The 14,171-nt window shown below is 41.9% G+C and overlaps 1 protein-coding gene across 3 annotated transcripts in view; it reads right to left on the reverse strand.

The window, feature by feature from the left end:
- Positions 1-14,171, reverse strand: part of adamts13 (ADAM metallopeptidase with thrombospondin type 1 motif, 13) — a 75,793-nt gene that overhangs the window by 51,749 nt on the left and 9,873 nt on the right. For 2 of the 3 annotated variants that reach the window (XM_056463176.1, XM_056463179.1), the window contains exons 11-17: positions 8,293-8,397; positions 8,001-8,149; positions 7,177-7,240; positions 3,958-4,084; positions 3,729-3,877; positions 3,484-3,604; positions 3,311-3,391 (exon numbers count right to left, since the gene is read on the reverse strand). In XM_056463176.1, coding sequence (XP_056319151.1) covers positions 3,311-3,391; positions 3,484-3,604; positions 3,729-3,877; positions 3,958-4,084; positions 7,177-7,240; positions 8,001-8,149; positions 8,293-8,397 — 796 coding nt within the window. The remainder of the gene's footprint in view (positions 1-3,310; positions 3,392-3,483; positions 3,605-3,728; positions 3,878-3,957; positions 4,085-7,176; positions 7,241-8,000; positions 8,150-8,292; positions 8,398-14,171) is intronic. The other variant, XM_056463177.1, reaches the window with a different exon arrangement.

The raw sequence follows: 14,171 nt of genomic DNA on the forward strand, positions 1-14,171 counted from the left end.
AGAGGTTCCACTGAAAAATGTTATAAAAACTGGGATCCTCTAATTTTGTCAGGAATACCACACACCTCCTCGCTGATTTATAAGTGTTTTTTTTTCTTTTCTCTTTTAAGAAAGATCTCTGCTCTTTTTATTAATGTGTGCACGTGCTATTTATATTTTATGTATATTTATTCAGTTGCTTTGACAATTGTAGGTGCTAACGTTGTAGTGTTTTTTTTTATTTTTTTATTCTCCTTGGGGGTGAGATGGGGGACTGAGAGTTTTTGGATGTTCTTGTTTACCCTTAGTTACTGTTAAAAATATATATAAAAATTTGTAAATTTGATATTGGGGTTTTTTTTTGTAGGCAGCAAAAAAAAAGGGGGAAAAAAGTGCTGTCTCGTCCCTGTATGAACAGAGTAGGAGTTTGGTTCGCATTGCCGGCAATAATCAGACTTGTTTCAAGTGCATGTTGGATTCCCGCAGGGCTGTCCTTTGTCACCATTTCTGTTCATAATTTTTATGGACAGAATTTCAAAAGCGCAGCCTTGGGCTGGAGGGGGTCCAGTTCGGCTCCCACAGGATTTGATCTCTGTTATTCGCAGACGATGTTGTTATGTGGCTTCATCGACCTTCAACATGCACTGGGGCGGTTTGCTGCTGAGTGTGAGGTGACTGGGATGAGAATCAGCACCTCCAAGTCAAAGGCCATGGTGCTCCACCGGAAAAAGGTGGTTTGCCATCTCCAGATTGGAGAAAAGTCCTTACCACAGGTGGAGGAGTTCAAGTATCTTTTTTTTTTGTTCAAGACTGAGGGAAGGATGGAACATGAGATTGACAGATGGATTGTTGCAGCGGCAGCAGTATTGCGGTCGATATACCGGTCCATTTTGTTAAAGGAAGAGCTGAGCTGAAAGGCAAAGCTCTCGATTAACTGGCCAATCTACGTTCCTACTCCCACCTATGGTCATGAGCTTTGGGTCATGACCGAAAGGACAAGATCTAATGGCTCGTTTCCACTGACTGGTACGGTACGGTACGGTTCGGTTTGGTACGGGTCACCTTTATCAAGCTTGCGTTTCCACTAACAAGGGTACCCTTTTGGTGGGCGTAGTGTACGACAGAAAGTTTCAGTCGACGTCATTCTCGCTGGAGGAAATGTCTACAATTAAGCTGTACGGGTCACTTACATATCATTTGAAAAGCACTTCTCATAAAACAGATGCTTCATACACATAAATACTTGTGTAGAAATGTTTATTACTAACTTTTCTGTGAACATGAGTTGATTATAACTGCAGATCAATGACAGTGCGAAACAGCCTACTGTAACGTCTGTAATTATATTAAATAACTAAATAAATGAACATATATTAACACAAACAGCCCCTTACAGTCTCCGATATGTTATCAATTACAGAAGAACTACACACAACAGACATTTCGTCCGTATTTTGGTTCAAAAACAGCACAATATATAGCCTACAGTCAGTGAAAACCTCTCATCTGTGTCTATAATCTTCAGCAGCACATGTAGCCTCTGTTAGAGAACAATTCTGAGTTCATATTAGTCCAAAACGTGATAATAATAATTAAATAGGGCAGTGTGTTCACGTCTGCTCAAAAAGAATGTGCTCCTTTTTTCCGGCTCCTCTCTTGTTTCTTCTTCGCGCTTCACTCTCGCGTTTGTCAGTGTATGACAGGATCGGGTTTCAAAAGCACGTCAATAATCAAGCGCAGGTTATTATCATCAGCTCAAGAAGTTTGTTATTTTAGATATAATGTTAGATGTGCGCGAGCGCTAGCAAGAAAGCGAAACCGCTCGCGCCTCAGACTGCCTCGTAAAAAAAACTTCGCGGCACAGGGTAAATCTGCTCTACTCCATGGCTTTGTGACTGTTTATCAAAACGACAAGGTTTGTTTGAGCCCGGGTCGACCATGGCTCGTTATTATATGTAGAAATAATTCCGCTGTAATCTCTCGCTGTGCGTGTATTTCAAACATGGCGGGTTTTTTGTTTTCATTCTGGCTTGTTGCGTAAGCGAATGACGTATCTCTGTAAACCAATAGAGTTCAGCTGCGCGTGTGGCTCCGCCTTTTGGTACCCTTTCTCGTGTTTGGTACCCTTTCGAAAGGGTGCCGAAAAAGTGGTACGGTACGGTTCGGTTCGGTACGCTTTTTGACAGTGGAAACGGCTATAAAAGCGTACCAAACCAAACCGAACCGTACCGTACCACTCAGTGGAAACGGGCCATAAGATACAAGCCGCCGAAATGATTTTCCTTCGCAGAGTGGCAGGCCGCACCCTTATAGATAGGTGAGGAGGTCTATCACCCGGGAGGAGCTTTGAGTAGTGCCGCTGCTCCTCCACATCGAGAGAAGTCAGCTGAGGTGGCTCGGGAATTTGTTTCGGATGCCTCCTGGACGCCTACCTAGGGAGGTGTTCCAAGCATGTCCCACCGGGAGAACGCCTCGGGGAAGACCCAGGACACGCTGGAGGGACTATGTCTCTAGATCCCCCCGGAGGAGCTGGAGAAAGTGTCTGGGGAGAGGGAAGTATGGGGTTTTCTGCTAAGACTGCTGCCCCCGCGACCCAGCGCCAGAAAAGCAGACGAAAATGAGATAAGGTGAGACGTGCTGAGCCATGACAACTTAAGTTGTACCATGGAAAGCACAATTAGTAATACATCCTTTCACTTTTTAATCTACCACGTCAATCATTATGATTTTAAATCTTTCACATTTCCTTTTAATTTCTTAATGCATTTGAATGATGATAACAAAAATGTGTAAAGTATATTGTCTATAGAACAATAAACTAAAACTATTAAACCTCTCAACTTAGCAGCTGTTTTGTGCATCTCTTATTTCTGTTTTTTCAGCATTTTTCATTTGATTTCTAGCTCTTAGGGGACAGTCAGTTATTTAGAGACTTTCTGTGTTTGAATAGTCAATGCAGTTACATTTATATTTAAAGAAAAATGGCTTGTGTGTGTTTAGAAATTTACAGCTTATGTTACAATTTACCAATTCCGTTGTGGTATGGTGAATTGTGAATTGTCATGATTGCTGAAATTCATAAATATATATTATATATAAAGTTTTGGTCAAATTGCCTAGCCTAATAATAATAATTGTTTAAAATAATGTCCTTATGGTACTGACCAAAATAATCAGAATTTAAAAAAAAATTCCATTATCAAGCAGCCCTAGCAACAAACAGTGACAGCTTTTTACTTTTATTTCTGAAGAGTGTGTAAACATTAGAATTTAAGCATTCTAACAGGACAACTGTGTTCTGCTATTGTGTAAACAACTACTGTGTACTCACCAAGATGTGTAAAAACTGACTGTGTGTTAAAAATATAAACCTGAGAGGCATTCGGGGGAAGGGTGAGGAATGTCACATACTCTAGATGACAACAGACCAAAATGAGGTTAATATGCTTTATATTAATTCCAAAAAAACAGTACACGTTTTGGTTATGTCTAAAAATAACTTACCTCCAGCCTTTCCACCTGAATAAGTGTTTGAAATTAAGTGACAGGTGGAGCCATTGCCTCCACACACCCCACACACATCGTCCACCTTTCCAGAATGCATTACTCCATCGCAGCCAAACAGCTAATCCATTTTGAAATTTATGAAATTAGAAAAGTATGATGAAATTACATTTAAGTGTTTAAACCATCTTTAAAAATAACTTTAAATATTAAACTTTAAATATGATTTTGTGTGGCATCATTACCTGGCATTTTCCACTTAGACATGCAGAAATTGACCCACGTGGTATGGTATTATCAGATTCACACCGCGTCCCATCAGTGAACTGAGACCCACGACTTACCATGAAGTCCTGTTCATGTGAACGACACATCAGTTTACATTGAGAGTCACCTGAAAAGAAGGGAGAGCTAGAGATGAGATCAAATAAAAACAACAAAAAAAGAAAACTTTAATAGAAATATCTTGAGCACCTGAGCTGTAGCTTATAGCAGGGATCCAGGTATACATTGACTTAGAGTCTGTAGATACTGACAGAGGCTGATGGTCTGTGGCTGAGCACTGCTGAGCCATAAACTCAAGCTGAGTTGAATCACAAGGCTGTAACAATGTCAAGACATATATCATGTTACCATAAATATGCCAGATTTATATTATTATTTATATACAGTATTGTTGTTTAAAGTTCATTTTTTAATTACTTTTCCTGTTTTTGCATAAATCTTTACTCAAACCAAATAGTTAGGGTAACTAGGCAAGTCATTGGACAGCAGTGCTTTGTTCTGTAGCTAATTTTTTAAATATATATTGCTTAAGGGGGTTAATAATATTGCCCTTTTTTACAAAAAGGTTTTATTCTTACCAAATTAAACAAATAAAACTTTTTTCTAGAAGAAAAATATATTATCATAAATACTGTGAAAATGTTCTTTCTCCATTAAATATCAATTGAGAAATATTTGTAAGAAAGTATAGTATTTCACAGGAGGGCTAATAATTTTGCACTTGACTGTATAAAACTTTCTTTTTTTTTTTGGAAAGCACAAAAGAAATTGTGTTGTTTGAACATTAGTGAGGAATAACTGCCGTTAACAAGCAGAATCACTGAAGAGAAGCACAAAACTACAACTGAATTCAGTCACAGACTTACATAAAATCAACTGAAATAAAACACATTCAATCTCTCAAAATATTAGCTGAGGATCATTAAAGTCGCCATAAAATGGAAATTAAGGTTTCATGTTTTCCCCTATCATGACATACATCCACTTGAAACAGTCCTGAAATAATAAAAAGTAGGGCAGTGCATGATTTTGTTCTGTGGGAGCCAATTAGATTGTTAAAGGATGGGCATTGCTAACAAAATGAAGGAAGATTAACAAATGGATGTTTGTTAGAACAAACTGATATGCCTGCCCTATAGGAATTCCATGTGACCAGGAAGTGAAGAAAACCATTTTGAGGGGGAGGGAAGGTTATGTAATTCAATTAAAGTTTATGAGGGAAAACTAATTTTTTTAAATATGTTTATTGCAAAAAGTACTACATACTTACTCCCAGGGCTGTTTATATTGAAGTTAAGAGACTTAGCCGCACCATGTTAGCGTTTCGAAACATTTTTATGAGGTGGGTCGTTAGCCCAACGCTCAACCTCAACCTGGAGGACCAGGACATACACACATACACTAGCACACCCAGTTCACCTATAGCGCTTGTCTTTGTCCTTGTCTTTTGGAAACTGGAGCATCTGGAGGAAATCCATGCAAACTACTCAGAGAAATGCCAACTGATCCAGACGGGGCTCAAACCAGCAACCTTCTTGCTGTGAGGCGACAGCGCTAACCACTGTGCCACCAAAAACTACTACATACTAGAATATTTTTTTTTTATTTCATGGCAACTTTAAACAAGTTCAGGATGGAGAGTAAGCAACATAGAAAAAAACTGCAGGTAATTTCAGAGTCCATGCAAACATTGGTCTCAATATATAAGTCATTGTAAATGTGTCTGTGCTGCTTATAACTGGTGCTGGTGATGATAATTAGAAGTCTGTGTCTACGCCAAACCCAGCAAGAACAAGGGAGGGAGGGGAGAACAAGAGAGGAAGGGGAGGGGGAGAACAAGAGAGGGAGGGGACCAGGGAAAACCAGGGAAGGTCAGGGACCCTGGCTAACAGGAAGGACAGGGTTGCGGGAACAGGAGTACATATGGGGAACCAGGGTGGGATCAGTGGGTCAGGAACTGCCGGCCGGGCTAGAGGCCTGTGGGTAGCCACCAGGGCAGGGAGTCTTGGAGGTTCAGGCAGGGCAGGCACTGAGCTGTGCTCTAGGGCAGGAGTCATCACTGGCAGGCACTCTGGGGCTGGAGCCGACATTGGCGGGTGCTCTGGGGCTGCCTTGTCTGAAGAGGCCTTTCTCTTCAGCCTCCACTTCTGAGAGCAGGTTAGCCCTTGGGGATTGGGCATGGATTGAGAGGTGGTGCTGGTGGTGGTGAGAGGGGTCCATTCCCCCTGCAGGATCTCCTTCTCCTTCCTCAGGCAGGCATATTCCACCACCTCCCAATAAGTCCATTTACCAAGTTCGCTGAGCTCCTCCCAATCAAATGGCTCATCCAATCCAGTCAGAAAGAAGTGGATGAGGGTAGGCATGAGATGATAACAGGTTTTAAGGTTTAGCACGGCTTTGAAAAAAATCAAGGTTTTAAAACCATTAAAATTTTGTTATACCCTTTTCAAGATTTTTTGTAATTTTTTTACATGGTTTTTACAACTATTTTATTTAGTTTTTTAGGGCAACAGTATCTCCAGCAGATAATAACCCTCCACATCTAAAGCTACTGGTCAGTCAATAATTCAGGAAACATTTGAGAAACAAATCCCTTAACCTACATGCAAGCATGCTATAGACTTGAACAGTGGAGTAGCTTACTTTATGTTCAAAGAAAAGAAAGATATCCAAAGATGCCTTTTCAAGTTGTAAAGAAATCTGTGTTTTTGAAACTAATGGAGACATCAGAAGCCAATGACTTGTGTTAATTATTTAGCCTAACATGTTTATAGTTTCAAAACATTTTAAAAGTTAAAATAAAATATACTGTGTTTAATGGGGGAAAAGATTTTTTTTTAACCCAGACATTTAAAAAGAACATATTTTAGAGCAGTAATCACAGTACAGTGATATTGTGAAACCCTGATATTTTTATCCAAGTTTATCATACCATCAGAATCTTATACTAGCCCATGCCTAGATGTGGGTGGTTTCACTGAATCCAAACCCACGGACTGCCTCAAGGAGACCTTCAGCGAATATGCCAAAGAGGCGATGGTTCTGCTAGTGTGGCAGTCCTCTGGCTAGGGGTTGGTCCTCTATGTTGGGAGAGAGCTGGGCTCAAAAATAAACCCATACTGCTGAGTCCTCTGTTAACAGTTAATACTGTCATGGTTTGGGTTAGGGAAAGGAGCAAGGACTCAATTGCAGTAAATATAATATGGAAATCCTGGCATTAAGTAGTTTTGAAACAAGTACTTTTACTTGAGTTAAAATCTTAAATTGAAACTTGAGTTGAAAGTTTTTAAACCATAGTCTCTGTACTTCTAACAGAGTAATGAATGTGAATACTTTTGACACCAGTGCTTACACTCTTGAATAACATAACTTACAGATGCCAAGAATAACATGACCAGTGGCTGTTACCTGAAGATTACAAAGTTCAGCTTCTGTGTCCTGTCCTTTACAGATGGTACCACCAAAGGCTGGCCTAAAACAAAAAAGCACCACTCCAAAATCAATAGGGAAAAATGTTGAAAGTGCTCCTCCTAATATTAATTTGCAATATAATGATGTTGGTGTTGATATGTTGAGCCAGAATTCCTCCACAGTGCTGTAACAGACTCATTGCAACTATTGAAAATGCTTGATTGCAGTTGCTAAGGGTGGCCCAACGAGTTATTAGATCTATGGGGCAAAGACTTTTTCCACACAGAGCTATGTAGTTTTGTATTATCTTCATTTCAAAACTGCATGATGTGTGTACTTGATTTATCTTTATTTAAATATATAGATACAGCGTGTACATTTACTGAATTCACAGCATACTGGTTGCTGCATAGCACTACATTAAATATGAAATTTCTAGTTTGTGATTGTATAGGCGTGTTATGTATTATATGATTTTATTTCAGTAGCTCAGTGGTTAGCACTGTTGCCTCACAATTAAAAGGTCACTGAGTCGAGTCCCGGCTGAGCCAGGAGGCATTTCTGTGTGTAGTTTGCATGTTCTCCCTGTGTTTTCTTGGGTTTCCTCCGGGAGCTCCAGTTTCCCCCACAGTCCAAAGACATGCAGTAGAGGGGAATTGAATAAACTAGTGTACAAGTGTGTGTGTGAATGAGAGAGCGAATGGGTGTTTCCCAGTACAGGGTTGCAGCTGGCAGGGCATCCACTGTGTAAAACAATTGCCAGAATAGTTGTCGTTCGTTCATACACTTAGCTTTATTGTCCCATAATGTTTCTCTCGCACCTGGGGTTGTTGCACTGCCTCCTGTGATAAGTAATTCCTCCTCCACATGTTCGTGAGCAAGGAGAGAAGTCAGACCATGCAGACCATGAGCCATGAACAATCATGGAAGAGCCCGAAGTAGGAGACACACACCGACCTTTCAAACACCACTACAACAACACAAAAAGAGACTGTTAACACAAGCACATGAATAAAATGTCAATTGAAAAGAAAATTACAAATGCAAGACAATGTGAAGATGAATAAAAATATTTATTCATACTGATTTACTGTAAATTCATTGCTTTGTCACCTGACTGGGCCCACACTCTGTGCCATCCAGGAGCGGCACAAGAAGACGAGTGCATGAGCTAAGATCCTGAGGGTTGATATGGCAGGACAGAACACGGCAAGTTGTCTTGACACCAGTAAAAAAAAAAAGTAATTTTCAATTTTCGTAATCAAATAAATATGGAAATTCAAATGAAATCAGAAATAATCAGTTTTGTGCTTTATGTTTGGCAGGAGACAAGATAAAGCACAGCAGACCTATTTGTAGCTTAACTATAACTTAAACAAAACAGAATTCCACAGACAGGTCAATGTAACAGTGTGCTATGCACTAACATCCCCAGGCGAAGGACTAATAGAATTGACAGATATGTGCACAAGGCAAACTAATGAACAAAATGAAAAACAAGTATGAGACAGCCAGGTGTAGTTGATAGATAGAGCCCCAAGAAGGTGGCTGTAGACACCTAAACGAGATCACTTTGTAAGGGTTCTGTCTTTTCCGTTTAGCAGCAATATTGACGACTGGAAACTTTGTTTAAAACGAAAATGAACTGTTTACTGAAGTTCGTTGCTGTATACTGAAACAGGAGCGAACTCCGAACACACACACTTAGCTGATTGCTAATGGTTACAGGTGCGCTTTCAGTAGCGCTAAGTATCATAGGAAAACTGTTCTTAAAGCAAAACAGCATATATAAGTGCCAAGGTAAATAAATTCACATTATGACAATAAAACAATAAAATGAAACATTTATTAGTCATTCTTGCTGTTATATATCACTGACTTATATCATAAGTCACAACAGTAAGGAAAGTAAAGTGTCAGGAGAAACCATGGGGAGTTGACTGTCATAGAGGAGTTGCCTGTGTAGGGGATCAACCTACGTTAAAAGAACGTAAAAGAATGAATCGGATCTTGAAGATCTTGAAGTAAATAGTGAATGCAAATATACAAATTGACAAGTGTATGTACATGTTTATTACTATATACAACGTTATATGTGCAGCTGTTATGTGCAAATTGGCATGTAAAGTGTGTTGTTAAATAAGTGTATATGTGTATAAAAGTGTATAGCAAGTAGTGATGTTGGTTCCACAATTATTATCATCAAGTGTTCATGAGATGGATTGCCTGAGGGAAGAAACTGTTTCTGTGTCGGGCTGTTCTGGTGTGCAGTGCTCTGTAGCGTCGACCAGAAGGTAAAAGTTCAAAGAGGCAGTGAGCTGGGTGTAAGGGGTCCAGAGTGATTTTGGCAGCCCTTTTGCTCGCTCTGGATAAGTACAGTTCTTGGGGAGTAGGAAGGGTTGTACCAGTGATTCGCTCAGCAGTCCGAACTATTCGACGTAGTCTTTGGAGGTCGTATTTAGTAGCTGAGCTAAACCAGACAGTTATTGATGTGCAGATGACTGATTCGATGATGGAGGTGTAGAACTGTTTCAGCAGCTCCTTTGGGAGGTTAAACTTCCTCAGCTGACGAAGAAAGTACAGCCTCTGTTGAGCTTTTTTGACAATGGAGTCAATGTGAGTGTCCCACTTCAGGTCCTGAGAGATGGTGGTGCCCAGGAACCTGAATGACTCCACTGCTGCCACAATGCTGTCCATGATGCTCAGTGGGGGGAGAACATGGGGGTTTCTCCTGAAGTCCACTATCATCTCCACTGTTTTGAGCATGTTGAGCTCCATGTTGTTGTGGCTACACCAGACAGCCAACTCCTTAACCTCCTGTCTGTAAGCAGACTCGTCACCGTCCTGAATGAGGCCGATAAGTGTGGTGTCGTTTGCAAACTTCAAGAGCTTCTCAGAGGAGTCTTTTGATGTGCAGTCATTCGTGTACAGGGAGAAGAGCAGAGAGCACCCTGGGGGGCGCCAGTGCTGATTGTGCAGATGCTAGATGAGAATTTTCCCAGCTTCACCAGCTGCTGCCTGTCCGTTAGGAAGCTGTTGATCCACTGACAGACAGAGGTGGGCACAGAGAGCTGAGTTAATTTGGGCAGGAGAAGTTTTGGGATGATAGTGTTAAACGCCGAGCTGAAGTCAACAAACAAGATCCTCACATAGGTCCCTGGTCTGTCTAGGTGTTGCAGAATATAATGCAGTCCCATATTTACTGCATCATCCACAGACCTGTTTGCTCTGTAGGCAAACTGAAGAGAGTCCAGTGAGGGTTCAGTGATGTCCTTCAGGTGGGCCAGCATCAGTTTTTCAAAGGACTTCATGACCACAGATGTAAGCGCCACCGGTCTGTAGTCATTTAGTCCTGTAAGTTTGGGTTTCTTTGGGATGGGGATGATGGTGGAGCATTTGAGGCAGGAGGGCACCTCACACAGCTCCAGTGATCTGTTGAAGATCAGGGTGAAGATGGGGGCCAGTTGGTCAGCACAGGATTTTAAACAGGCTGGTGTTATAAGATCTGAGCCTGGTGCTTTTTTCCTCTTCTGTTTCCAGAAGACCTGGCGCACCTCATCTTCGTTAAACTGTAGTGCAGGTATGGGGGAGGCAGGGGGTGGTGGAGGTGTTAATGGTGGCGTGAAGAGCAGTTCAGAGTGGGTGCGGGGGGTTTTCTCAAACCGGCAGTAAAACTCATTCAGGTCGTTTGCAAGTCGTTCATTGTCTACAGTGCTGGGGGATGGTGTCTTGTAGTTTGTGATGTTTTTCAGACTTTTCCACATAGATGCTGAGTCGCTGGAAGAGAACTGACTCCTTAGTTTCTCAGAATAGTTCCTTTTTGGGACTCTGATCTCCTTTTCCAGTGTGTATTTGGCCTGCTTATACAAGGCCCTATCCCCATTCCTGTAAGCTCCTTGTCCTAACGTAGCTGTCTGAGTTTTACAGTGAACCATTGTTTGTCATTGTTGTATGTGAGTTGAGTCCTGGTAGGAATGCACACGTCTTCACAGAAACTGATATAAGATGTTACAGTCTCTGTGAGCTCATCCAGATCGTTTGCAGCAGCTTCAAAAACACTCCAGTCAGTAAGGTCGAAACAGGCTTGTAGATCCCGCTCTGTTTCGTTAGTCCATCTTTTCACAGATCTTAATACAGGTTTGGCTGTTTTCAGTTTCTGCCTGTAGGTTGGAATGAGATGAATCAAACAATGGTCAGAGTGTCCCAAAGCTGCTCGTTGGACGGAGCGGTATGCATCCTTTATTGTAGTATAGCAGTGATCCAGTATATTGCTGTCTCTTGTGGGACATGTAACATGCTGTCTATATTTTGGTAGTTTTGCTTTGTTAAAATCTCAGAGAATGATTAAAACAGAGTCCGGGTGTTGTTGCTCAATCACCGTGATCTGATAAGCTAGTTTCTGTGTCGCCAGGCTTGTGTGCGCGTGCGGAGGAATGTAAACACTGACAAGGACGAACGAGCAGAACTCGCGCGGGGAGTAAAAAGGCTTACAGTTAATAAACAGTGCTTCGAGATCTGGACAGCACATCTTCTTTAAAACTGTTACATCTGTACACCACCTTTCATTGATGTAAAAATGTGATTTCCGCGTTGATTCTTCGTCGCGATCCGCTCTGAACAGCTGATAGCCCGGTAGGTGAAGCGTGTTGTCCGGTATGGTGTCGTTCAGCCAGGTTTCCGTGAAACACAGAGCAGCTGAATGCAGAAAATCCCTGTTTGTCTGAGAGAGCAGAATGAGTTCGTCTATTTTGTTGGGTAGAGAGCGGAGATTTTCCAGATGGATGCTAGGCAGCGCGGTCCAAAATCCTTGCACGCTTTCCTCGTCTGCGCGCTTGAAAGCGTTTGAGTAGCACTGCGGCTCCTCCGACTGCAATGTCCAACAGAACATCAGATAAATCCAGGTATGGAAAAATATTCGGTGGTGTATGTGCCCGAATGTCCAACAATTCGTCTCTGGTGAAACTAATTGTAGGAATATGACTCGAGACAGGACAAACTAACAAAAACACAAACACTACTGCAGAGCACGACACGGAGGCTGCCATCGTCATCGGCGCCATCTTGGATCAAATCTCTGCTTTCGTGGTTTCTCAGGTGTGAGTCTAAGATCTAGTAAGAAGTACTAGAATTAATTTGGGACAAAGGAGAGATTTGGCTTCTTTAACTGCTTAAGATCAATCTGCAACAGATCAGCAAGATCTGGATTTGGATCTTCTCTTGATCTGGAATACCTTATGCTTCGGTGTCGACCATACTGGCTACCAAGGGAGTTCACAGCAGTTATAATTATGGCTGTCTAATCCCCCCTCAAGCCAACACAGAGCAGGCGCTCAGGGAACTGTATGGGAGCATAAGTGAGCAGGAAACCTCACACCCGGAGGCAGCGTTTATTGTTACAGGGGACTTTAACAATGCCAATCTCAGGAAAATCGCTCCAAAATACTTTCAATATATCACCACAAACACGCGTGGTGATCGCATTCTGGACCATTGCTACTCTCCGTTCCAGGATGCCTACAAAGCCCTCCCCCGCCCACCGTTTGACAAATCAGATCACTCTTCTGTTCTGCTCTTGCCTGCTTACAGGCAGAAACTGAAACGGGAACCACCCACCTGGCCAGACCAATCGGATTCCATACTTCAAGACTGTTTTGATCACGTGGACTGGGAGATGTTCCGGGCAGCTTCTGATGATGACATCGAAGTTTACTCAGACACAGTTACGTGCTTCATCAGAAAATTTATAAAAGACGTGGTCCCAACAAAAACTGTCCATATCTACCCCACCCAAAAAACATGGATCAATGGCGAAGTTCGAACAGCCCTATCAGTGCGAGCTTCCGCCTATAAATCCAGGAATGCCGAGGAACAAAAGCAAATTACAACCTCAGAAAAACTATCAAAGAAGCAAAACGTCAATACAGAGACAAGGTAGAGGGTCAATTTAACACAAATAACGCAAGGAGCATGTGACAGAGACTTAATTACATCACAGACTTTAAAAGTAACAAATCCGCCACTGTAAACATTGCTACGTCTCTCCCAGATGAGCTTAACTCGTTCTATGCCCGCTTTGAAGCCCAGAATAGCGCACACACACTGCACGCTCCCGCGGCCGATACCGAAACCGCCAGCACACTCTCTGTTTCTGTAGCGGACGTAACGAGATCTTTCCGTTGCGTGAACATCCGGAAAGCGACTGGCCCAGATGGCATCCCTGGACGTGTACTTAAAGCATGCGCACACCAGCTAGCGGGGGTTTTCACGGACATCTTTAACCTCTAGCTCTCTCGGTCTGTGGTTCCCACATGCTTTCTACTATTGTGCCCATACCAAAATCAGCTAAAACCACTTGCTTGAATGACTGGCGTCCGGTGGCACTGACACCCATCTTCAGCAAGTGCTTTGAGAAGCTGAATAAAAAGCACCATCTGCTTGGTACTGCCCGCTCACAGTGACCCTCTGCAATTTGCATACAGGAATAACTGCTCCACTAATGATGCAATTGCTTTCACCTTGCACACTGCTCTGTCTCACCTGGAAGACAAAATCACATATGTGAGAATGCTGTTTGTGGACTACAGCTCAGCATTCAACACCATAGTGCCTGCCAAGCTGGTGGTGAAGCTTCAGGCTCTGGGTCTACACAGCTCTCTGTGCAACTGGATCCTGGACTTCCTGTCAAGCAGACGCCAGGTGGTCAGAATGAACAACATCACCTCATCCACACTGATCCTCAACACTGGTATATATATGGTATATATACTGGTATATATATATATATATATATATATATATATATATATATATATATATATATATATATATATATATATATATATATATATATATATATATATATATATATATGATGTTTATTCTTGAGATGAGGGGGGTGTATTGATTCACATGTCCCCACCAATGTCAAGTGCAAACCATCCTGTGGTTCACCATGTGAAGACTGACAAGAATAAAGACATACAACTCGACCT

This window comes from Danio aesculapii, chromosome 8 (assembly GCF_903798145.1).
Source record: "Danio aesculapii chromosome 8, fDanAes4.1, whole genome shotgun sequence".
Lineage (NCBI taxonomy): Eukaryota > Metazoa > Chordata > Actinopteri > Cypriniformes > Danionidae > Danio > Danio aesculapii.